The following is a 27,690-nucleotide window of genomic DNA, read 5'->3' on the forward strand; positions in this document are numbered from 1 at the left end:
AGAACTCTAGTAGATGGCTCAAAGTCACACAATTCCTAATGAAAATATGTGAATGGGGATATTGATCATGGATTATTTTTCCTGTTGTTGAATGTTGAATAGAGCAATGGCACTGTTACTGGACTTTATTGAAGAGACTTGCTAAACTTTAGGTACTGTTGGGCCAATGATGAGAATTCAGTTCCTGTAGACTTGTACTCTAGAGCCATAGAAATCAGATATGGGGGAAAAAACTGTAAGGGCATGATGTCCATTCCCATGCCAAATTCAGGATTGTTTGCAAGAATGTATTTTCTAGTGTTTTTTCTAATGCCTTCATTTTGAATAACTGTTTTCATATTAATCCTACATTTTTGCTTAATTTCATACCATCATTTTAAACTTCCTTGTAAAACTCTTAATAATTCCTCTCTAGTCTTGGTTTCTTCACCCTTTGAGTATTGTGCTCAAACTTGATTGTCATCTAGATGAGTGTAATAGCTGGCCCGTTCAGGGTGGTTGGGCTCACCCACACCTCATCCTGATCATCTGGGTGATTTCTTTAAAAGGCTGAAGAGAGCTCAGGAGAGCGGCCAGAGAGAGGGTGTCTTTTGTGACTGACTCAGAAGAGAAAGGGCAGCTGGAGAGAAGGAAGAGGCTGAGGCAGGCCCTGGGGAACCAGACAGAAGGGGGAAGGATATAGCCAGTAGCACTCCAGCTATGTAGGGCTGGGAGTGTCAGGCAGGACACACCCCTGCCTAGTAAGCTGCAGGGAACAAGACTGGTTCCTGCAAGGAATAAAGGGACTGAATTGAACTCAGGTCCAGGAAGGAGGGCTGGGGTTTCCAGATTCAAGGAGAGGGAGACAGTGAACTGGGGTTGGGGTCTGGAGGGTCAATGTGTGTATGAACTAAATAAAGTGAATCCTAATGCAGAAGGGGAGTGTTTTAAAGTGCTGAGGACTGGGTGGAGTTTTTGAGGAGCCCTGTGACAGAGTGCAGATGAGGGTAGCACACCTCCAGGTCCGTATTAGGCCGCAAGCCCTATATTATTATTATTATTAGGGATAATAATAAGAGATTGGTTCCGTGTTGTGCTAGGCATTCTGCATCTACAGGGTAAGGGACAGTCCCTGCCCTGATTGGCTTATATTCTAAATAAACAGTACAGGAAACAGTGATGGAAGATACAAAATATGGTAGTTATTAATTTTTTGTTTGCTACTTTCCCCCCAATCTATTGCCCTACCCTCACTCCTTCTTCCTTCTAAACACATGCCCCAGTCCACCTGCACCTCAACTGCTGATCCAAACCTCTTTTACCTAGAGACATAGCCCTCTTTCCTAGTCAAAATCAAAGATCTCTGAAAGTGCAAACTCTGTTCTTCCCCTGCCTGCACCACTACAGCAGCTTCAGCCGCAACCAGACTGACATCCTGTCCTGCCCTGCCTCTCGGGTTTTGTCCTCAATCCTGGGAGAAACAGATTGTGCTCCCAGAGCCAAAAGTGAGCCACTAGGGCCATGTGCTATAGGAACCCTAAGCAGATGATACCTTGGTGGCCCGTTCTAAAACTGGTTAAGACTGTAAATTGTAGGGGTGAAATCCTGACCCCATAGAAATAATTCCTATTGACTCCCAAAGAATCTGCATTTGGACAGTTCTCTGTTTCTGCCTAAATAAATGTTTATCATAAACATGTCACATGCAGGCAACTAGCGAGAGAGAGTGAATGTACATCACAGTCTATAGGCTAGTGCAGTGAATGAGAATCAGGTTCAAGTCCCTGCTACTCTGCCTGAGTAGAGCAGAGTTTTTCATTCTAGGTCATTCCCACTTTGCAGCCTAATACCATAGCCACCCAGCTATTGTCTCTTTCCATCCACTTCCTGATGAAAGTTTTGTGGAAAATGGTACATTTCAGCTTTAATGAAATAGCATATTTCGTTAAAATGAAATGTTCTGACCAACTCTAATTGAAAATTGTGTACATTATGTCAACATGTCACACATAGTAGCACTTATATATCTAAGTTCATGAGTTCAAGTCCCACTCCAACACTCAGTACTGACAGTGCAGTTGAATATTATAAGGCTGCTACATTGTTAAAGGAACCTTCCTTTGGACAAGCTACTTATCTGTGGTTCCTTGACAGTTATCATCGTTAAAAAGGATTACATGGTGCTTATCAGTATAATATGGGGTTATTCAGAGGGCTATGGCCAATATTGCCTCTTTTCATAAAAACAGGTTCTAATATCAAAGGCAATTTTATGTCAGCTATTCTGAAGTGCATGATGGCTGTTTCATATTCCTATGATCACTGCACTGCTATCTGTGCAAGGAGTTCTGAGATCCCTTGAATATGAAAGATGCTATCTAAAACCCAATTTTATTCTATTCTTTCTCAGTAATTTGCCTCATAAATACTTCCCGTGATTATGAAATATTGTTTAGCGGTAGAAATTAAACTCAAGTGATGTTAGGACTGCACTATTTTATCCTGTTAGACATCAAGAGCATCTGTCTTCTAGTACTGCTTCATTTATCCTATTAAATGCATAATCATGATTCATTTTTTATTGTTCAATAAAAATGTTCATGTTCAATATGATCAAATTTATCTGTGCCTCAATGATGCTCTGCATTTCCAAGTTGCTTTATAGGTATGCCCCATGACAGATAGTATAGGAGAGATATTTTAAATACTTTTTGTTTTAACAAAAGGTATCTGTAACATCTGAAAAGTTAGAGGACACTACATTGTTTTAACACCTCTCTACGAAGATTTTATGATATCTAAAGCCATTTGCTTGAGTAGGAATACATGATAGACAGCAACAGGTGAGGAATCCATTATTTATAGTGATTATCTAAATTGCATCAGTTCCTGCTAGGGCTGTTAAAAGTCTATCTAAATCATCATTATTTTAATTTTTCATGAGGTTTCTGACAGTTATAAAAAGAATAATTAAAAATGTGTACACACATTGTGGTCTCCATCAAAAAGTCAACATTCACCAACTGTTGTATCTGAGACATTACAGTAAGTCCCTAGATTTGGACTAAACAATGACTGGAGTACCTTAGAAATCACAATGTGGTAATTGTTGGTAAATGTTGACTTTTTAATGGAAGCCACTGTGTTAAGATTTAAAATGTAACTAAAGTTCATAAACAAGTAACTGCTATTAAATAAAACTTGTACTATACTTTTTCACTGTGAAAGCAGAAGCATATCATATATTTATACGCAAATACACGTTGACATGATTCCTTCAAAGCTACCATGGTCTATCATATGGGTTCAATGAGTCAATAATCCACTGAATAAGGGTCCTTAATAGTATGCATTGACATCTCCTTTGGAGCCATTACTAACTATTGTGTCAATGAGCTGCAGATTTTGAACATCTTAAATAGTATACAGACTGACACTGAAGACCATAACAATTTCTTTTTCAGGATCCATGGCTAATGGGTCACTAGGAGCTCTTTGAACTGTTGCTTTTAATCTACTATGCTGCAATGCCTGGAAAATGCATCAAGGTATATAAAGGTTCAGTGCAATTAGATGCACTTCAAAGCATCATCAAACCACCCTCGAGTTCTATGTCTCACAAACTTACATGCAGTTTGTAATATTTCTAAAGAACTCATTGGAATTTCAATGAAAGAGCTGTAATGATTCCATTATATGTAGACCTGATGAGGTTTCTGTCACATTGTGTCATATACCATCTCAATTAAACACTTGGGTTTTTTTTTATAAACTAAGTAAATTGAGCATAAAAATAACATTAAAAGAATGTGAAGGTTCTGATTTAACTCTTCAGAAGCAAAGAAAGCCAAAATAAGGGTTCTCATTCTCAAGCTATTGTGATTAGTTGTTAGAATATTTTCCACATACCCACTGCTTAGCAAGGATCATTCATGTCAGACAAGTGACAACATCTACTCTTCCACAACATGCACATCATCCTCTTCATTATGAAGGTTTCCCAACTAATTTACCAAAATGTAACCAGTCTGCTTGAGGTTTCACACATGGTCATTTGACTCAGTACTATTTTTTTCCTAAGTGTGTGGTATGTTGGACAAATAGTTCATCGTTTGTAAATTTGAAAAATGAAGGATTTTGACTTATCCAAAATAGTCCTCAGTGTTTTATTGTACACACTCAAATTGGCTTTACTTTGTTGGCCTTGTCAAGGACTAGTATGCTGGACAGTTTTGGAAAGTTAGTTAGATTTTGGGAGATATTAGATTAGATTAATATGAACCTCAGAAGCCCTGTATGTAGTTGAATGTGGGCATGATAATTGTGTAATCATCCCATGCTGAATTTGTGTCTGCCATAAGGAAATTAGAGTGCTGGGCTTGCTATAAAGAATAATTGCTTGTATGTTTAAAAAATAACTGTAGAATATCAGTAGAAATCAAATACTGTATTTTTAAATAATCATAATTTTTGTAGCTTGGAGAATGTATAAGTGGATGTGAATACAATGGCATTTTTAAAGATAGCTTAATTTTGTGTTTTCATGCTTTCCAGTGTTTGGTTTTGCGATTTTATACTCAGTACATCTTTAACACATTTTTTGTTCTGGAGATGACTGAAATGGTAAAGGGACAATAGACTCTTTGCCCATAACTTGTGAACACTGACCTAAGTTTACCTGTGTAAGAACTGTGGAACTTGGTCCACATAGGCGCAAAATAGAAGAAAGTCTTTAGTGAATACTTAATGATTAAATCATTTGATGTTATTTCAAGGTCAAACTTAATGAGAGCCAGAGAATGAAGTAAAATCAGCAAGTCTGACATTCGTAGTGTCAGGTTGTATGTATTTATTCCTATTTCTTTAAATATTAGTCTCTGTTTACCTGACTGCAGTATTATTTGTTCTAGACAGCTTGAAATGGCAGTATAAAATATGTGCTCTTGCAGCAAGAAGCACCACACTAGCAATCCAGCCAACCCATCAGGTTCTCACTTCTCACTCTCAATGACAGGTGTCTCCCTAAGGGGTCCAGATGTGGCCACCACACAGCCTCTTCACTTGGAGTGTGGACATAACAGAAAAACTTAGGCTTAAAGGTTACATTCAGAATTTATCTTTGGTAATGGTCTGACTCCAGTCAAGAGAATAGGAATAGATTCAGGACCTCATGGGTAGACATTTGAAGTGTGTGTGGAGTGAAATGGTGGGGATGATTAAATCTAGAAGATAGACAAAGCTAGCAATGTGCAGTGAATAGTGGTGAATGGAAAGAATGTTGCGCATCCCACCCACACGCTATTTGAAAACTCTATCTTCGGAGGTACTTGACATTTTGAATTAGTATGGACAATCTCTATTGTCTTTCTGAACTCTCAGGCCTCTCTACACACAGCTAAAGGACAAAAGACTCCCAAATCTATACTCTGTTCTGGTGCAACTAATAGCTGTCATATTTCGATTGTCTCAAGTGTTTTTATTACCCCTCCCCAAATCCCTCAGGTATTTCATTATGTTTTAAATCTGAACTCAGTGACAACTTTTTTACACAGACATTTTAGGATACCTTAAAATCAATATGAGACTTAGCTATTACAATATGTAGTAGAAATGTTTATACATATATAATGCTAGTTACTGGTTGCAAAATGATCTGAAGAATGCAGAATACTGTAATGAGAATTAGCAATGAGCTTATGTGTCTAGTGATTCTCCTCCAAAACTCTGAATACTAGTGTAATCATCTCAGTAATGATACCTGACTAAAAGTTCTAAAGCAGGGGCTGTTTTTATTTTTGTGTATTGTTCAGTGGCAAACTCATTCTGGGCAGTAGTAGAATAGTAGAATTTAGCTAAGGTTACCTGTTTTCCTTCAAATTAAAGATTTCTTCAGAATTTATTAGTGCAGCAGATTGGACTAATGGCTATACTGCAAATTTATGCTAATGTTAATGATTGTGCTAACACTGAGTACAAAGAATAGCCATTTCCTGTTCTGGAATCTTAGCAATTACTCCTGTCCAGTCATACTCGGATGCTATTCTAAGCACTCATGATAGATTGAAACCCAAAACATGCCATGACAAGCCTTAATTTGCTTATATTGAAAATAGGAACTTAATCAGTGTAAATACATTAGTGTTGAATCTCAAAAACGGTGGTTTTGCGTGAAATAGAGATGAGTAAGACTTGCTGATGTCCACCTCGCTTCCTTTTTACTATAAATGCTGTTGCTCCTTTAGTGGTTCACCTTCTGACTTCCTCTGCAACTGCTCACTTTTGGAGAGTGACCAAACCCATTTTTTAAGCCACCAAAGCTTTTCAGCTATATTTCCTCAGACTGTTATCTCAGAATATACGAAAGTAGCATTTATCTCATTTTACCAAAGTAGAATAGTAGATGGACCACTTTTGTAATCATTTTTATTTTCTGTACCTCTCATCTTTTGTCTTGAAATGATTTCCAATGCATTTGCCTCAACAGAGCAAAGTGCTTCCTGGTTGGAAAACATACAGGGCCAAGTTTTAGCTAGTTATACCCATGCAACCATATTAACTTCAGTGTGGTTACATGGGCATAAGTGAGAGCAGAATTTGGCCCACAGTAGAAAATGGGACTTCTGGGATGTAACCTAGGATAGAATGAATCCAGCAACTAGATATTAGAGTCGGGGTGCTCTAAAATGCAGGCAGATTATAGTGAGTGATTTAGATTAAACTATGTGGGTATGGATTTTGCCTGGCCCTGCATGGAGCACAAATGGAGAGGAGAGCACAAATAGCCTTCCCTCCTGCCTTGTGTTGGGTGCAATCCTGATCCTTGCACTCCCAGAGAGTGGGAGAGAATGGAAAGACTAGCACAAAAAGCTAGTTTTAGACTCCCCACAGTAGGTAAGCAAGGAAGGGCCCATTGGAGCTGGGCTGGCATGACTAAGAGTGAACATTACACTCTATAAAAGGGTGGGGATGCAAATGTTATTCAGGCCTAGTTTTCCACAGTACCCTATGGGCCATTGTGTCTACCTTAGGCACAATAATTCCAGTATAGGCCACTAGTGCAGAGCCTCTCTGGTCCAATTCCTTCCAATACCTTGTGTCATGGCTGAACGCCACAATCATGTCCACATCGTTTGATTCAATATTTACTTAAGAGTTTTGACTGTCCTGTAAGATGAGACCAAGTATCACTTCACTGTTGACTTCTTCCTACACTGTGATTAAGCATAATGACATGATCATACTGTGTGACATGGACCTCTTTCTTTGTATTTAATTTTTTTTATAGGAATGATTCACAGTGGAGAAACATGGGAATAACAGTGGTGTGGTCAGCTTTAAATGGTTCTTGGCATACTTAAAATATCCAGAGTATCACTTGGTCAAATGTTGTCGTGGTCCAAGAGGCTTGTCTCTGTTTAATCAAAATCTCCATTCAGCTTTCCCATTTGAAAGGACTCGTTATCTATCTTGTCTCTCTGTATTTAAATTGAATCGTGAATTTTCATTATTGTGAGATTCATATCTTCAGTGCTTAGCCTGGAGAATGACTGTATTTCCATAAGACTAAACAAATTGGTGGTTTCATTGATTCAGATTTGTGTAAGTTTTTCAAGGTTGTTGTTTGAACAATCCTACTCTGGCCTTCAAGACAGGGATTGCAGTTTCTCTTTTTGACAAACTTTTCTCTGGTCAAAACACTCATAAATGTATTGTAGTGCCCTCAAAGCTGATTACCTCTCCTGTCTCAAGTCATCGCTTTCTAATTCAGTCTTTTTATAGACTGTCAAACTGCTCCTCTAAAGTCATAAATCCTCAACTAACTTCAAGTATAACGATATTTAGAGATTTTTATCTGTAGGACTCTATCGAGACTTCAGAGTCCCATTATCCTACAATCTTTTCTTTAAAAAAAATTTTTTAAGAGCTAGACTTTTTCATCATCTTTCTTTTACCACTAAGCCTGACCTTGAGTTGGTTTCTCCCTTCCTCCTTAGTTTGTTTTACTTTCTGCATATAAACTATTTCTTAAGGCTCCCCCCCAATAAATCATTAACCTAAATATAATAAAATGTGATGCCTATTACCATATTCCATACATAATCCATTTAACAGATTCATTCGTGCTTATTCAGGCACCCTGAAGAAGTCAATGTTTTTATCTGTAGGGTGTCAGTATTATAATTTATAATTATTTTCAACAAATGGCTAATGCAGTAGTTGGAGTTTTAAAATGTTTGTTAGCAGAGACAGTATTGTAGTTTTCCTAATCTCTTGTATTAATTAGGGACAGTGATATAATATGACTTTGTTCCCCTTTGTTTACTACCAAGAGAGAGGATTGAATGTAATCCCATCTGTGCTGAGTGCACACTTAAATATTTTCACAACTACATAGATTTATAAAATGTTAAGATGATTTAGAAAAACTACTAAAGAAGAGTGAAAGGATAGCTTGATACATGTACATATGCTTAAAAGGTTCACACTGGGACTTTGGGAAAGGTGAGCTTAGCTTGCAGAGGTATGGTCAGATGATTTGAAGGTGATATAGAACAGTTTTAGTACTGATACAAGAGGGACTTTCTTCTCCAAGGGGATCATTACATTTTATAAATGACTCCTGGAAAAGATGCAAGGAGCAGATATAATGGACAAAAGTAAGAAAAGGACAGACTTTTACTTGGTGTCCAATAATATTGGGTAGACCCACTGAATTTCAAAGCTTTCCTTGTAAGTGGGTGGACCAAGTGCACCAAAGTTCTTTCCATTCTTCAATTTATTCATATCTGCTTCTACTGTAACTAAAAGGAACTTCTCATACAAATCTGTGATATTATTTTAATGTACTATGGGAGATTACTCAAGCCTGATAATGTATAATAAAGGCACAGTGTAATGCATGCACACAAAACCAATTTCTAACTCGCATTGCTGAGTGTAAATTTAAATAGTTTTCTCATGTTGCAAGGCTGCTGGATGCAAGAATCAATGAGCATTAGCTATGTGTTGTGAAGCAAAGGAGAGAGAAATGCCTTCTGGGATAAGAGAGCTGTGACAAAGATATAAAAAAACTGCTGTGTGATTTCATATGGATAAAAAATGCCACTTTGTCTGCTATGTCTCTGTTACCACCTGCTTTGGTTACTTTCCAAATAAGAACTTTTCAACTTTTAGAAATCCAAAAGCTTCATAACTTTTTGCCATATTATCATCGGTGCATGAGTTATATATACTGACACCCATATATTATTATTTATTATTTGTATTACCAGAGTGCTTAGAAGCCCTAGCCATGGACCAGGACTCCCCTATGCTATGTTTTGTACAAGCACAGAACAAAAGATACTTAGATTGTAAGGCAAAGAGCTTGACACAGTTTTGGTCATCCTGACCGGCAGGAGTTTCAACAGCCTAATCATTGTCAAATTGGTTGTAGGCATCACAGAAAAGTTTTAAAGAACAATCTAAAAGAAGATAATGAGGTAACTTTGCCGATGTTTATTGGGAGCTCCTCCCAAGCCATAGCCTAGATGTGGTGATCTATAGAGAGGTCCAAGTAAAATAATTACTTTTCCTCACGAGTGATGATAGCTATAACTAGCATTTTACTAACAATATAGCACCTATTAACAAAACGGTTCTCTAAGATTGAAGAGCACCCATGTGTTAAAATCACTATTCTTACAAAGGCATTTGCATGGGACCTAGTTTTAAAATGAGAGCCTTGAAATAAAACTATTCTGTGGAAATTATCCTATATAGGTTTATTAATTATTTAGAATTGTAGAAAGCCTAAATGTCCACTGGCTTCCTTAATAACTACAACTCAATGGTTTAAACTATGGCTTGTGAAAGAGCTGCACTTTAAAGCAGCCTGACGTAGAGAAGGTAGCATAAGGATTTCAAGGGAATATTCTATGTACATTTGGGATTTCTAGTATTCTAGTATGGGGAGAATGAGTGAAGAAGATTTGTTGAGATAGGCAGTGGGTAAGTATTTACCTTCAACTTAGATGAAGATTGGAAGGTACTGTAAGAGTCTCATTAGTGTGAATCTGCTGAAGAAAACTCAGTTTGGAGGCTCATTAGTCAATAACTGATGGCATCCAAGTTACTGATGATCCATCAGTCTGTCAGCACCAGTGAAAGGCAAATATTTAACTCTTCTACAACCAGATATTTCATGTTCTGATTATGATTACTTTTACTCTATCTATTATTTCTGATGTTTTCCTGGGTACTGGTTATTTTTTAGTTCTTCTATAAGTTGCTTGTATTGATTACTTAGTAAGAGTGCGGCTTTTAAGAAAATGGCACATATAACCTAACTTTGTCTGCTTTGGGAACAAATTAAAATAGAGAAAAGGGGTACAGGAAGAAATCAGGGAAAGGGACTCTGATCTGAATTGTTAACAAAAGTGGGACTGGTGGCTTTGTTGCATACCATAATGGTATGAACTAGTCAGGAACCTTTCTGAACTGAGAAAGTCAAGCAAAGAAAGCTTTTACAGACTAGTTTGTAATAGTCACCAGTAAAATGGCAAGATTTCCTCTTTGCTGATCAGATACATAATAGATCCCCAGTTTTTACCTCTAGGTTTCACCTTAACAAATTACACTTAACAAATTACAGAATATTTTTAGTCAGAGTTCTATAGGAAGATCTACCACAGCCTACATATTCCAATCAAATAAAGACTCACAGAAATAGAACTGCTGGAATGTTTCAGATATTGCATCATTTACTATTTCCATTTTAAGGCTGGACTCCAGCCACAATACTTTAGGAGTGAAATTTGATAGAGTCAATGAAGTAGACATTGTAGCATCTATAAAATTAAAATGTTGTGCATAAACGAGTAACTGAGTTGGGCCTGTGAGATGGTGAGCATCCTCAATTTCCATTGAAACTAACAACAGTTGAAGGTGCCCAGCATACCACACAAAGGACCCACAACCTTGCAGATGTTAGTGCTTATTGACTTATCAAGGCGATGGGAAATTGACAATGCATGCAAATATATGGGCCAGTAAATCTTTCTTAATCTAAAGTGTATTCACTATGAATTGTGCCCCTCCCAGCTACACAAATATCAAACATAGTATAGAGCTCAAGGTAGGTCATTCCATGCAGGAAACAAAATGTTCTTATTTGCTTGTTGAATAAAGAGGAGCCTACATGCCAGATATGGTTAAATATGCTCATCAACAATTAAGTCCCTGGACAATAATAACTGCACTTGCCAGGAACCATGAAAGCTAATTTTATCTTAATTCTATAATAAAAGACAGTATCCCCAATGACTAAAATTGATACATTTTCCTGAATATGACCGAGTTACATCCATTGGTATTTGGTAGGCGATTCCACTGACTGTGGAAAAACATCATCACATTCTTCTAACAACATACTATACTACCAAATCTCTTAATTTCAGTCTAAAAGCTATCTTCATTTTCTGCCAGTTAATGATTCATCTTCATTTATGGTAACAGCATCTACCTCCATACATCTGATAACTGAATTCACAATAACAGGGAGCCCATTCAGAGGTGGGGGTAGGAAGGGAAATGATACATTTATGAAGATCAGTATTTTCTTCAGTCTTTTAATTGTTCCATTACTGAAATCATTAACACTCTGGACAGATTTTGTACAGTAGAACTTTTATGCCATCTTTATATTTCTGCTAAATAATTCTAACAGTTTTGGTGGACTGATCATATGAGCACTACTTCAACATTGTCACTTGGCATTACAGTTCTACAACTGTCTGAGTCACCTTTAAGATTTTTGGGTGCCACTTTTATCAGCAAAACATGTCTACATGCTTATTAATATAATTTATTATTTGTCTTACATTAGCACCCAAAGGCATCACACATGCTGGACATGCTAGAGAAATATAACAAAAGACAGTCCCTGCCTCAAAGAGCTTATATTGTATTATAGAACTCCAGTTTTAACACACAAACAGGGAAAACTCTTCAGCTTAAAGAAATAGTAAGAGTAACTGTAAATGGCACCATTTTATTTGATGGATAGGATAGTTATTTCTTACGACTCTTCTCCAAAGCAGAGGAGGAGGAGCTGGCTTGCTTTACTGTACTTCTGTAGCAGTTTGACTTTGATGTTTCTCTATTCACTAATATTATGGTAAAAGCTGCAGATAATAACTGATAGGTGGCTTTCTCAGTACCCTGTTACACCCAAACCTGAGAATTCTTATAAGAGTAATGTGTTATCATATTTTTATTATTACTACAAGGAATAATAATCTTTCCTTTCATGGATGACAATTGATTCTGAAAAACATAGTCCATAGAGGCAGAGAAATTATCAACATATTAAAAGTAGACCAAAAAAACCCAAACCTTTGAATTCAACATAATATGCCCTAAAGTCAGGAAATTAAAATGTATTTGATTTAGAGCTTGTCTCTGTGTAGAGGTTGACTGAGCCAATTTCTAGTGGTTTTCTAGCACTTCTCTGGTGGGTTAAGCCAGTTTTGTAGAATCTAAGCTTTATTTTAAAGAATTGAGAGCCAGATTCCCATGGAGCAGAGGGGGTCGAGGGTGTGTCAGCGGAGGAGTCTGTGAGTGCAGTCAGGGAAGCCAGCTGCAACTTGATAGCCACTGGAGTCCCTGGAGAGCAAGCACACAGCACACACAGCAGAATAGACCAGATTATCTGGCCCTGAGTTTCTATTCCAAAGATACCATTCTGCATGTGACACAATTCAGTGCTGAATCTGCAGATAGACAGAAATAATGCTTTTAAGGCCAATGCTGTACACACCCTCAGGAGCGGCATGTGACTCCTCCATCTGGGGAACCTGGGTGTTCCTGGAGCATAGCCCCACCCCGAGACCCACTCCCACTCGGCCTCCTCCCTCTGAAACCCTGCCCACACTCCGGCCCTGCTCTGCCCCCTCCCCTGAGATCCCCTGCCCCTGAGGCCTCCCCACCAACCTCTCAGGCCTCTTTCCCCAAGGCCTCCCCACCTGTTGGACCTCTTTGTTCCCTCTGCTGAGGTCCTCATCTGCCTGCCACTTATGTCTCTTTGCTCCCTCCCCAAGGCCCCCATATGGGCGGAGCAGGGATGGGAAGAGGCAGAGTGTGGGCAGGGCTGATGCGTCTGTGCTGATGCATCCATGCTGATGGCAGGTTCTGCTCAATATCAATCCAAAGTAATGCAGACCAACGCATGTTCATTTTCATCCTCTGAGTCAGATGCCACCAGCAGCAGGGTGATTTTCTTTTTTGGTGGTTTGGGTTATATAGTTTCTGCATCGGAGTGTTGCTCTTTTAAGACTTCTGAAAGCATGTTCAACACCCCGTCCCTCTCAGATGTTGGAAGGCACTTCAGATTCTTAAACCTTGGTTGGAGTGCTATATCTACCCTTAGAAATCTGACATTGGTATCTTCTTTGCATTTTGTCAATTCTGTAGTGAAAGTGTTCTTAAAAGGAACAGCATGCGCTGGGTCATCGTCTGAGACTGCTATAACATGAAATATATGGGAGAATGTGGGTAAAACAGAAGAGGGGGCATACAATTCTCCCCCTAAGGAGTTCAGTCACAAATTTAATGAACGTATTATTTTTTAACGAGTATCATCAGCATGGAAGTATGTCCTCTGGAATGGTTGCCGAAGCATAAAGAGGCATACGAATGTTTACCATGTAAACACATTTACATGTCTGGCATGTAAAAACCTTGCATTGCCAGCTACAAAAGTGCCATGTGAATGCCTGTTCTCACTTTCAGTTGACATTGTTAATAAGAAGAGGGCAGCATTATCTCCTGTAAATGTAAACAAATTTGTTTGTCTTAGCGATTGGCTGATTAAAAAGTAGGACTGAGTGGACTTGTAGGCTCTGAAGTTTTACATTGTTTTGTTTTTGTGTAACAAAAAAAATCTACATTTGTAAGTTGCACTTTCATGACAAGAGATTGAACTACAGTACTTGAGGTGAATTGAAAACTACTATTTCTTTTGTTTATCATTTTTACAGTGCAAATATTTGTAATAAAAAATAATATATGCTTTGATTTCAGTTACAACACAGAATACAATATATATGAAAATGTAAAAAAAATCCAAAATATTAAATACATTTCAATTGGTATTCTACTGTTTAACAGTGCAATTAAAACTATGATTAATGGCGATTAATTTTTTAAGTTAATCACATGAATTAACTGCAATTAATTGACAGCCCTAATAGATAGATAGATTCATGCATCTATTTGAATGTCTGATGCTATATGCACCTATGATTATTTCACTGTGCAGAGGTGCGTACGTATATGTGTATCTGTATGTAGCAACTTAGTTCATTGTTAAACATTTGGTGGACACTCTCTTAAGTATTGTTAATTCCACGATATTTTCAAACATTTAGCATGTTATTTCTAAACTAAATTGCCTCACATGTCAAAGGCAGCCTTAAAAATTGTAATGAAAAATTTAATAACTTGGGCACAAAACCCTGCTTTCCCATGCTTACCAAGACAATAATGGTGGAGGTGACAGATATTTCAGTTATTCTTTCAAAACAGTTTCTCGTACCCAATTAGTGGCCTAGTAGTACTGAGGATATATTAAGTTCATAGCACATTTGAATTTTAAAACTAAGTTAGCAAAGGACAACTCCCCCCCCCCAAAAAAACCTCTAAAATATTATATTAATTCACAGAAAAAAGTATTTTTTCCATACTCAAAGAACTCAAACAGCCAAAAAGAATTTTACCAAAAAATTCATCTTGGGGTTAGCACAAGTCTGAGAAACTTCAAAAAATTTTCAAAAAATTGTGAGTGTTTTACAATGTGCCTAGAATGAAAGTGCCTCCAAAATAATCACTGCAGAAGAATGTCACTGCCGCATCACTATAATTGGTGCTATTTATTTGGTACTAAGACTAAGGGATGTGCCACTGCTTATAAGTGTGCTTTGAAGATTACAGATGATCTCAGAACACCTGGAGATTTCCATAAGTTTCAAGGCGACGAGAGGATGCACTGATGCAGAATAGACTTACCAGATGGTAGCACATTCAAGTAGATAACTTAGTATACATTATGCCTCAAGAGATCTTGCTTGTTCCAAGATGATCCAGCAGCTGGGCACCTGGTTATTTCCATTCCTGTTTCTACTAGCCAGACATTACTGAGGATACTTTATCCTGAAGGTTATACCCAGACTGAAAACACAAGCAGGAGATTTATCCAGCATATCATATGGCAATAAGGTTGTTTTAGTGAAATAGACGCATTTACGGAGAGATCCATTATGTATTTGAAGAATAATATGATAATGTGTATGTCTTCTCTAATTTTTTATCCTTTAAAAAAATTATATTTTAATAATATTTCCAATTCCAGTTCTAATCAGAGTGATTTGTGAAGAAAAATGGCAATTTTCTTCAAAATTGCCCAGATGACCTAGTTTTCATTTTAAACTACACAGCCAGTTTTCTGAAAACTTGCTTATTAATATACTATGATGTTTGGGAAATGAACATTCATAGATGAAGAAAAGATATTTTCAACTTTCTGCAAAATTAGGAAAGTAGTTTTATTACATTGAAAATTGTCAACATTTTCTTTTCTGCAATAAAAGCAACTTCTTTGCCCAGGAAGAATCGGATTGCAGGTTATTTGATTCTGAATAGTTATGTGTTTTGTTTTATCTTGTTGTTCCACCCGGAATGTGACACTGTCAAACATACCCAGTAATTATTAGTCTGTAGATCTTAAAGATAAAAGATTCATCCCAGTCCCCTGTCTGTAAGGAAGCTGAGGTGCTAGAGAAGGTATTTGACATGTTTCGGGATGGGGAGCAGCTTTAAGTTCTGTCTGGAGTTTCATAGGAGCCCTGCCTACAAAAACTGCCCTGGAGAGGCACTGAATCATTGCTTCTCCTGGCTGGCTTGACTTCTCACTTGGGACCATAACAGGAGGCTGCGGGCCTATGACAAAATAGAGGTTGCCAGACAGTTTGAGCTACTGCGTCCTAGTCAGCGGCATGGGTTGGGTCTGCAAAAGCAATCCTGAGCGTGAACTGGGTCCACTTTGGTTTTGCTCCTTCTGTTGGATTTTCAGCAGTTGTTGCAAATAACAGAAATTGAGATGTTATATCCATAAAAAATCCATTATATCCATAAAAAATTCATTGGTTCTGTATCCTGTATGTTACTTTTGAGTCTTCATTTCCCTTCATTCAACTCTCTTTCAGATTCTCATTTTACCAGATGTGAACTCAAAACTACAACTGAACCTAAATTAATTCAAGATCCTAAACTTGCACAGCTTTTCTCTCCCTCAGTAGAACACGTCTTAGTTTCCAAAGCTTTGTATGAGCGATTATTTCTGGGCATATTATTGCTTCTATGTTTGGCTACACCGTCACTGCACTACCAGTTCCTAACTCATTGATCTGTAAAGTGCTTTGGGAATATCCTCGATATGAAAGGAGTTATAGAAACCATATCTTGTTTTAGTCTAATACGAACAAGCAATTTAATCATTAGTGAGCTGCTAATTAGCAGCTAAAGGGGCCGGGGGGTTAGTTTGTTTTTTGTTTTGTTTTTCAGTATTGAATTGGTCTGATTTGTCAACTTCAGAAAACATTACTTTTTCAGTTACTTACCTGGATATATCATCTTTTTTTAATTCCAAATATTCTAGTGTCTTTGTATTTATACAATCTGAATATGATTTAATAAGCTTTAAAAAGATAGTGCTGGTTCATACCAAGGAAATCAGATTTACATAATTTTCCACTTGCTTATAGAGCCACAGCAGTTCAGATTGTCTTTTACATTGGGGAGATGGTTTTAATATGATAAGATAAAATACCACCTACAGTATGCTTGATCCTGCTAGCTTGACTTTTGTAATAAATTAAAGGTTGGTTTGTCATACTGACTTTTAATATAAACTGCCATTGTAATCAAAGGAAGCTAAAGTAAAAGAGAAACCCCTTTCACTTCTGGCTGAGAAATAATTCAGATTCCTCTAGAGAGGGCCCAATCTTGCAGTTCTTACTCATGCGAATAAACTACTAGCCACAAAAGGACTTCTTGAGCAAGTAAAGGTTTCTGAATCGGGACCTAATGTTGTCTTTTTATGTATTTATTTTATTAGCTGAAACTTATGCTTGAGAAATAAAAGTGTTGTTTTGTTCATGTCTCTTGTTCTCCACATAATAAGATTGACCTATGTTGAAAATTGGCAAGAACATGGCAACTGTAGCTCAGATTTCTTTACAAGGAAACTAGTGAAATTTTTAGTTATTGCTATTCAAAACTCACGTAAATTCCAAACTCTTGGGACTGGAGTAGAAAGCAAACTAAATGTGGTGAACCCTTCAGTCTTTCTTTATTTCTTCATTTATTTTATTTCTTCTCCTCTGGTCTCAGATATTCCTTACTCTTGTCGTTTTTAGTGATTTTTAGTGAAAGAATGAATGTTACTATAAATTGTTATTATTATTTAGTACCATAGGTGTATATGGTAGGATCAACTCCAGCAGCGGCCAGAGCAGGGACTGATGCACTGGACGGAGGACGTGAAAGGGGCCAGCTGGGGCCACCGCTCCCCCCAGCATCCTCTCTGGGCCCAGAACTATTTGGGGAAGACCCTATTCACACACAGTCTGGGAGACTAGGACATAGGTTATGCAACCTTTCCCCTATCCCTCCCTACATGTGGCACTGCAGGGAGAAACCAGCCAGAGACTCCAGCTGATAAGAGCAGCTACAGAAGTAGCTAGGGTTGCTAACCCTCCCAGTTTTGCTAGGAGACTCCTGGAATCAGGCCCTATCTCCCAGAGGCTACTGCAGCCAAACCGGGAGATTTTGGGTTCTAACAGTCCAGCAGTGTAGCGGGACTATGGCAGCTTCCTGCCTGCCCTCTCTCCGCACTGCTCCCAGAAGCAGTCGGCACCATCCCTGAGGCTCCTAGGTGGGGAGCAGAGAGTCTCCACTCACTGTCCCCGCCCAGAGCGCCGACTCCATAGCTCCCATTGGCTGGGAATTGTGGCCAATGGGAACAGCAGGGGTGGTGCCTGTGGGCACGGGCAGCGCATGGAGCTCCCTGGCCCCTGCACATAGGAGTGGCTGCCAGAGGGATGTGCTCGTCATGTTCAGGAGCTACCCAAGGTAAGTGCCACCCCCCTCTCTCCTTCCTGCACCCCAAATCTCTGACCCAGCCCTGAGTCCACACCCCCTCCAGCACCCAAACTCCCTCCCAGAGCCCGCACCCCCTCCTACACCCCAACCCCCTGCCCCAGACTCAGCCTGGAGCCACCTCCTACCCCCGAGCCCTTCGGCCCCACCCTCCACCCCAGAACTTGCAGCACATCCTGCACCTCAACCCTCTGCCCCAGCCTAGTGAAAGTGAGGTAGGGTGGGGGAAAGCAAGTGACGGAGGAATGGGGGCTGGAGTGAACAGGGTTGGGGCCTCAGTGAAGGGGCAGGGCCTTGGGGAAGGGGCAGAGTAGAGAGTGAGACAAGGGTGTTTGGGTTTGTGCTATTAGACAGTTGGCAACCCTAGAAGTAGCCAAAGCAGGGACCTCAGGACATTCAGAAAACTTTTTACAGATTTGACTGGACTTTTTCTGCCCTATGTTAATTGGCAGTTTGTTCTAACCATCTCCCTCTCCTACCCTAACAACACCCACACCTGCCCCTCTTGCGCTTACCTTCTTCCTTGCCCTGTCCTCCTCAATAACCTTCACTTCAAAGTCACCTCTCCCTTCACTGTTCTTTCCATTTGTCATATCCCCTCCTAATTGACCTCACTTCAAAACCAAAACAAAATCTTGGCACTAACATGCCATTTGCTGCCATCACATTGTTCACTCTGCTGGTGTGTTCTACCCTTTCTAGGGTGACCATATATACCAAAGGCTGGGGCTGGCATCGCTGCTCACCCGAGCCCTGCCTGCCCTCTGCTGGAGCCCTTCCTCCTCCCACCACCTCTGCCCCATTCCCATGTGGGGCTGGCATCGCCACTGACCCCCCCATGTTCCTTTGCACCCCATTTTTTGACAAAAGTGGGCATTTGTTCCGTTTGCTCTTACCACCTGATCAAGTTGGCAAGAGCAAATGGAACAAATACCCACTTTTGCCCAAAAAGTCAGGACGGCCAAGACAGGTCTTAAAATAGGGACTATCCCAGCCAAAATGGGAGTTATGGTCACCCTAACCCTTTCCCCTACTCCGTGTTTGTCTTGTCTATTTAGATTGAAAGCTCTTTGAAACCCTGTGTTTGTACAGGGCCTAAAACCTTCTTCACTGGTTCTTAGGCACTATTGTATTAAACATGATTAGTAATAATGGTGCTTTACAGACAAATAAATGACAGATCCAACCCCCAGTGAGTTTTCAATCTGTGAATCTGTTCCTGCAAACACTTACTATCAAGTGCAGTGCTCACTCTCATGAATGGTCCCATTCCATTCTGTTCTTGTCTGTTCAGGGTCTCATACTATATCATCTGATTTGCGCTCCCCATCATTACCCAGCCTGGGCCGGGGAAGCTAATGATCCAACCAGTGGACCAAATCCGGTGATGAATCCTGGTCATGTGCTACCTGTGATATGTTGTCCATACGCTAAGTATCTTCTAGAAATCTGTTAAGCAATAGGACTAGCATTTGTCATGTAATTCTTTTTCTCCCTTTTTTCTCTCCAAAATTACATAAGGATTTTTAAATATATTTTTTATTTTCTTAGTTGATGTCTGCTGTGCTATGTGCCTTTGTTATTGAAAGCAAGGCCAAAGCAGTGCTTCTCACACTTGTAATGGAAAGTGTTAGTGTTTAAGGCAGTTCTTAGATCACATAGAGTTTCTTCTATAGCTTTGGAGTGGCCCCAAGAAATTTCTGTCTCCTGTACAAATGAAATTTACCCTTGCTGTGTACAGCTCTGTTGTGTCTCAAAAGCAGAGTTGTTGATCATAGTCTTCACCCCAGAGCTACAGGAGATCTTTTAGGTATTCTGGGCACAGATCACTGAGTGCTTTGAAGATAAGGATCAAAACTTTGAATATGATTCTTTTTTTGTGGTAGCCAGTATACAGAGAGGAGGACAAGGTTTAATGTGCTTGTGTTAGACTGTGTTGCTGAAGAGATGTGCTGCTGCCTAGACTGTACTAGCTGGAGTTTCCTAAGGACTTATGACTTCATGCCTACTTATATTGCAGTGCTGCTGTAATCCAGCCAGGAGATGGTGAAGGCTTAAATTATTGAGGCCAGGTCATCATTTGTCAGATGGGATGGAGTCTCCTAGCCAACCAGAGATGATAGAAAGTGTAACTCACAGACTTTGTGTGAGAGCTCAGTGTCAATGAGGAATGCAGGAGTACTCCTAAACTATGGACTAACTTAACCAGTAGTGAATATGTATCTTCAACCAAAGGAGAGTGCACCATGGCCAGAAACTCCACCAAGCATTTCCCTTTACCAACTAGTGTAACCTTCATCTTGCTTGGGTTCAGCTTGAACTAGCTGCTCGTTATCAGTGTGTTGTTGCCACATGAGCCATGTCTTCTTATTAGTTGTCCTAGTGGTTGCATGTAGATGTTGAATAGGATTGGTGATAGAACTCCTCAAATTAGGTCTAGTGATGGAGGTGTAGTTTCCCATGACTGTTTGGGGGTATCCCTGTATTCATTCCCCTGAACCCCTTTATAGGGCTATTCTAGATAGTACCCTCTTTGCTTGACAGCAGGTTTCTGAAGAAATGCACACTAATTAAGATCTACAATTTAAGAGCCTAATTCTGCAACCATTAGCTAAAATAGCACTCACATGAGCAGGGATTGCTCACATGAATAAGTGCTAATCAACAAAATGGTTACACGATCTGGTTCTACATTTTAGAATAACTGTTAATAAATGCAGAAAAATCAAATAAATCAAAGAGCACCAGGTCCATATGTAATCATAGGGGACTGGGAATGTATCGTTTCATATATTGGAGTGATATTTTTAAATAGAATCTTTCAGTGAAGACCATTGAATATTAAGTGTTGTGTAGTTTATTTTCAGTGTGTGCTTTTGGCATTCAACCACTGTGAAACCTGTCAGATATACCAAGAAAAATCTTGAAATGTGACTGAACATCATTTAGGATTATGGGCCAGATTCACTGAAGGTGGTGCAGGAATGTGCAAATTACATCCCAGGGACATGCAAGCAATGAGACAACCTTCATTTGCCACAAGGTGCTCTGCAGGTGAAAGCTGCTAAGAAGATGCACGGATAAAAATGGCATTCCTTAGCTATCTCAGCTATGCCTCTTGTCAGCCATTGCTGCGTGTGATTTTAGGCTGTTCTGTCACATAAAGCACACCCCACCCCAGCAGAGAAGGAGTTGTAGCCATTTCTCTGTTGCAGCCTCCTCTCTTGGTAGAATTTCTGTAGCTGGAGCCCTATGTGAAGGTTTACACCAGCATGAAGCAGCATAATCTAGCCCTAGGTGTTCATTAATATTGTTATTTATCAATGCTACAACACAACTGAAAGTTAAAATATTATGGAAAGTAACTTCTGATTAAGGTGCAGAGAAGTACAGTAGTGCCTTATGTCATCTCCTTTTTATTCAAAGATTCTTTTCCTGATATTTGAATAGTAGAGATCTTAGAATTATGGGGGGGTTTTATGTAATTCTGTGCTTCGAGCAGGTAGAACCCTTTACTAGATATACATGTAAATTCAAATGTTTAAGGCACTGTTCAGGGAAGCATCCAAAAAGTTGGCATTTATTGTTAAGCTCTTGTGTCTTCAAAATAGGCTAGACATATGACAAAAATAGGTGTTGACAAGAACCTGAATGGTAAGAAGGGAAATGAACACTTACTAAACATTTCAGAAGCTCCAGTTTGAAAAAGTTTGAACCTCCTACATTTGGAATAGTATAGCAATGCCATTCGGTTCATCATTGTCATTAAAAGGTCATAAAAATTAATAAAATATTCTATATAAAATAAAGAAAAGAGTTGAATAAGTTCAGTCCTGCAATGGGAGAAAGTTCAGTGGGATTCTTTTTTAATTCAATCCCTACTGCACACTATACGGTACTCTCAATTTACTTACCTAATCGAAAATTTAAACACTTTGTATATGTTTGTCATAGCTATAAGAGCCATTGTTCCACTATCTGGCTATTCTTAACATCAGAAAATTTATTCTAATAAACAAAGCACTGCCATGACTGGAAACTGAGGCCAAACCACAGTAGTGAAAGCACAGAATCTTTCCATGTAATCTATATGGGAAGAAGTAAAATTAAAGGTAGAGGAACACATTCTTACAGAACATCTAGGATGTTCTAATACAATCAATATAACAGCACACAGATCAAAATTCAGAGTTCATTCTTAGATTTGGAATTAGAAATTTTGTTAATTTTGAAATCATGCAGATGAAGCTAGAAAATATAGAGATTAAGTCATTTACTGCATTTTTTTTTCAAAGCCTTTAATCAACCCTGGGCTTTGGGGTTGTTTGTTTTTGTGTGTGTGTGTGTGTGCATTCTTTCTCTTCCTGTTGAAAAGATTATACTGTTTTGGTACTCACGTTTCCATTAGCAATTTGTATTCCCAGTTACCAGTAAATACTTTTGTACAGTTTACCAAGTGATATTAGACACCATATGCTAATACTAACGCTGACATTCAGATAGTACCGTGATGAGGGAGTACTTTTACTGGGAATGTTGCAAAAATGCCTGCAACAGATTGCAAGAGTAGGTCCAGGATATCCAAGGACATACTGTTCAGTAAAATTGGCAAGATATAGTCCTGAAGAATAATATCTGAAGCAATAGTAGTGTCAAGAGCCAAATCAGTTTTCTGCTAAGTCTGCATTTCCAAGACACTCCATTAAAAACAAATGTAGCAGAAACTAAATGGTCTAAAATGTAAGCTGGTAGATAAATAGAAAAAATATTTATATATAAATAGAAAAACTTTATAGATGCTAAGGCAATCCAAACCCTCCAGATCCCTCTCTGACCAAAACCCACAGCAGACCCAGTACAAACAATTGATGGGTTGCTCCTATTGTCAGTACCAGTGACCATAGTGGAAGAACAACAAGAAATAATAGATTTTTGTTGCAATCCACTCTCCATTCTTCCCAATAATTCTTGGCATTTCTTGGTTGGAGTGGCATGATCCATAGTTAAGACCATAAAGCCAAAAATGTAGATTTTCTGTCTGCCCCACATAAAGCACTGGAAATGTTTGAGTAAACTAGTAATTATTTACTTTCCCCTATATGAAAATGACTTGCTCTTTTTTATAAATAAGGAGTAAATAAGTTAAAAGAGAGATTGAGTCAGTGAAAGTGGGCACACCTTGAAAAAAAGCAAAAAAAAAATTAAATGACAACATGAAGTTTCAGGCTCGGGGGACTCAGAGAGCCTTGATTTGTATAATAGTAATTTGTAAGACCATCTAGTGTCTAATAATGTAGGATCAGGCCCTTACCTCCAAATATTCTTCAGAAAAAAAAACTCTCTTGTATTTCCTAATAACCTGATCTTTTCTCAGTTTTAATACAGTTCCATATTCTTTTTGTTTGTTTGTTTCACTTTATTGTATTCAGTTTAAAATAAACTGTACTTTTAAAATCAGAAAACAAATCTGAGTATGTGGACATCTGGAGGAAAATTCACTTCAGTGCTCCAAGCACAGCTGTAGGAACGTTGTATCACTGCTTTTTTTTTTAATTTTAGTTCAAATTTTGAGTTTCTTGGGTTTTATCTAAGAGAATAATTAGTGGTAGACATAACAATTTGCAAGATTTCATACTTAGATTGCTACTCTCCTTTAAAAGAAATACCATCTGATTGAAACAAGGGATAATTTAGCATTGCTTTGATTAAAAATAAGATACAGTGGCTGTATGGTAACTGTATGGCTAGTTGTAGCTCACGAAAGCTTATGCTCAAATAAATTTGTTAGTCTCTTAGTTGCCACAAGTACTCCTTTTCTTTTTCCTGTATGAGAGACTGTACTAAGATGTGATATAAGATAACACAAGTCTTTTAGTAAACTGTAATTTCCTTTTCAGCTTTGCATGTTACAGATATGTCCAAAGGCTCAGTCCTTCACTTCTTGTGCATATAAACTGCCTTTGACTGGACTGGGAGTTTTGGTTACATTCAGAATGCAGAATCAAGATCATAGTCAGTATTGTGTTAGAAGCTAGTAAAAGCCCATTTCATAAAATTCTGGTCTGCACTTTGGCACTGTTGAAGCTATGAGAAATCAAGTTGTCAGTGTTTGCACAGTCTTAAAAAGGGGAACCTATTGAAAGGCCCAGATTCTGCATTGAGATTCACACGTGCATTTTCAGTTATTTTCAGTAACAGATGTAGGTGCAAATCTGAGGGCAGAATTCAGCCCATATTGATTATTAAATCAGACCTTCCAGTGGTTCTCAACACAATTTTCATCTTATTTGTTCCTTAGGGGTTGTTTTTCTTTTTGCTGTATTAAGATTAAAATAATAATATTCGGTGATTAATTTTGATATTGTGTTATCTGAAAAATAAAAGCCCCACCTCTTTGTATCATTTAGAACTGTACAGAAAATATGAATGAACAGTGGAAATAATTGTGCATTCTCAGAGGATGTCCAGGATGACTTAATTGTTCTTTTTCATTTCTAATATCTATGATTTTGTGAAAACAAAATTAACACTTTCCGCTTTTGTCTTTCTGTTAGTCATCTGTTAAAGTTCCAATCAAAATAGCCAGCAAGCAATCTGAACACTGCTGTGTCAAAATTTGGTTTTTATTTCAGTTGTTGTTCCTTTTAATATACTGTTGTATTTCTTTATTCTATTTATATGTATTAATTATAACTATAATATTCACTGAGACGTTAAAATGGAAGATTGCAATATATATTTGCATTAAGAAAAGATAAAGCAAATCCCTTTTTAAAGAGAATGAAAATAAGCATGGACCTCCTAGCCAGACAAAATTGTCAAACTTTGGTGTCTAAAGTCAGGTACCTAAATCCATATTTAGGCGTCTGAGTCAATGATCTGATCTTCAGCAGTGCTGAGCTCCCACAATTTCCATTGACTTCAATGGGAAACTGATGCTTAGCGCATCAGAACATTAGGTCATTGATTCAGATGTCTAAACAGGGATGTAATTGCCTAATTTTAGGCATCCACATTTGAAAATGTTAATGATAATAATTATTTATTGTTCTAGGTAAGATGAAAGAATAGACATTATCAGTCTTATTTTGTAGTGTGTCTTTCTATCTTTCTGCTGCATTTTCCAGTTATCTTCTAGTTTCATATTGAGCACTCCTGAGAAAGAAAGAAAGAAAAATGTAAAGATTTCCAGATTGCTGTAAAATAAAAGAATTGGAGATGAGGAATAGAAATATTTACTTAATATTTATTCTTTTCTTTCCAGCTCCAAGTACAGCCCAATATGGGATTACCGGTGGTGCTGAAGTTCTGTTCTCCTGCTGGTACCTTGTGTTGACACTATCCTCTTGCACCAGCATATTCTACCTGAAGAACATCATTCTACAATAAATATAAAGAACCATGAAAGGCTTTTAAGGATTCTCTGAAAGCGCTGATGACTGGAGCCAATCTGGTAGAGTTTGTTAAAAGCAGCGTGGGATATAATCAGCAGTGCTTACATGGGGATGATCGCCTTCTGTAGAATTGCTCATTATGTAAATACTTTAATTCTACTCCTTTTTTTTTTGATTAGCTGCATTACCTTGTGAAGCAGTACACATTGTCCTTTTTTAAGATGTGAAAGCTCTGAAATTACTTTTAGAGGATATTAATTGTGATTTCATGTTTGTAATCTACAAGTTTTCAAAAGCATTCAGTCATGGTCTGCTGGGTTGCAGACTCTAGTTTACAAAAAAAAATATTGCAGTGAAAATGTGATTCTTTAAGGCTGCAATACAAGTATTCAGTTCCCTCTTTAAATACGATTCTATCCACATTTATTCAGAAGCATTTTTATTTTAAGAAATCAAATAATATTGCCTTCAAAACATTTCTTCAAAATATAACAGATATCTAGATTTTCTTCTAGCATGATATTCAGGTTTCAAGAATGAGCCTTGTAATAAGACTGCATAAAGCAGTTCTGCTTCCCCACCCCCTGTAAATTCAGCATGGGTGTGCTTTCATAAAATATTACTTTTCTCTTCCTCTCCAACAATTCTGGAATGTGTATTGGTAAATGACAACACGTAAATTCAAGCGTACCTAATCTCCAGTTGAGGACAATGATGCTATTGGCTAAAAAGAATACCTTCTCTTCCACCTGCAGTGGGGTAATGGAACTGTTCCAAACTCTGCCCACAACTAGACTACTTTTTTTTTAACCAGTCAATCAAGAATAGCACAGGTATATTTCCCTTATTTTTCCCTCTAGTGTAGTTAATCTGTAGATTTTGTTTGTAAAACAAGTTTTCCCAGTATAAAATACAGCACAACTCTCTTAAGAGACTTCCTGTGAATGTAGCACTTATCCCTTTCATTGCTCTAAGTCAGAACTCTTAAAAGGTTGTATATGTGACATTGTGACAGTCCCTTTTTTATTATTGGCCAATACTACATGAATTGATATTCTTGTACTGGAGTTGTACTGATCAGCTAACTTAGCAATGATACTTTCATTGCAAATGTTTTTAAATCTCAGATAGCTGAGAACATAGGAAGCATTGAACATAAACTTAATATAGATATATTTTAAAACAAGTGGCTCCAATAACTATATTTTGGTCCACCTAACAAAAGCTGACACATTGCATCTTAATTGCCAGAATTTCATTAATGCACTGCTAAGATTGTATGAATATCTTACCATAACAATTAATTTCACCTTTCATAAATGACCCTTGCAATCCCCACATATTGCATTGAGTTCAAGAGAAGTTTTGCGTGAGTAACAGATTAGATCCTAAAATAGCAAATTTTATTTCTATGAATATAACAGAGTTGTTGTTTTTTAAAACAGCCTCTAATTTTGCTCCCAATTTATTGAACAATCATGCTGTAAATTAATTGTGAACACTCAGTTGCATTTGTAAAAAAGCTAGAGGCTGAAGCAATGACCCTTTAAAAATTTGACTCATTATGAAAGTTGACCATAGATGGTCCAGTCCCTCACCCATTGTAGTCAGTACAAAGATACCACCAATTTCAATGGAATTGGATTGGGCCCATACAGAAAGAGCTACTGGTGATTAGAATTTCTGATTAAAACATTAATTACGATATAAAATTATCCGGTCACTTGTTCAGTATATAAAACCACAGTAAATAATAAAAAGCCTGTTGCCATGTGAAAGTTGGAGTTCTTTATATCAAAAGAAGATTGTCACTGAACACCATATTGCTAATTTAGCGACTTTTTTAGTATCACTGCCACAGAAATTTCACTGAGACCTGCTCCTACTCAGTCATTTTTTGCTACTGTGTTAAGCTCTGTAACTAGCTAGCTGGGTACTGTACATATTCAGTACTTTCAAGTTCATTTTGCAAATATCCTATTTTTTAAAACTCAAATTATGAATTTCTTTCTTCCTTGATCAACTGCCCCATTACTAATATATAAACAAAATATGCAGCAAATATGTTGTAATTATTAAATGACGTTTAGATAAGGAGCATAAAAAGAATACACTGACTCCA

General features: G+C 38.0%; 1 protein-coding gene across 2 annotated transcripts in view; it reads left to right on the plus strand.

The window, feature by feature from the left end:
• NEGR1 (neuronal growth regulator 1) overlaps positions 1 to 27,083 on the plus strand; it is a 609,038-nt gene extending 581,955 nt beyond the window's left edge. For both annotated transcript variants that reach the window (XM_038413602.2, XM_038413603.2), the window contains one exon: positions 25,439 to 27,083. In XM_038413602.2, coding sequence (XP_038269530.1) covers positions 25,439 to 25,563 — 125 coding nt within the window. In that variant the 3' untranslated portion in view covers positions 25,564 to 27,083. The remainder of the gene's footprint in view (positions 1 to 25,438) is intronic.
• The last annotated feature ends 607 nt before the right edge of the window (positions 27,084 to 27,690 follow it).

The sequence above is a fragment of the Dermochelys coriacea genome, chromosome 8 (assembly GCF_009764565.3).
Source record: "Dermochelys coriacea isolate rDerCor1 chromosome 8, rDerCor1.pri.v4, whole genome shotgun sequence".
In the NCBI taxonomy this organism is placed as follows: Eukaryota; Metazoa; Chordata; order Testudines; family Dermochelyidae; genus Dermochelys; species Dermochelys coriacea.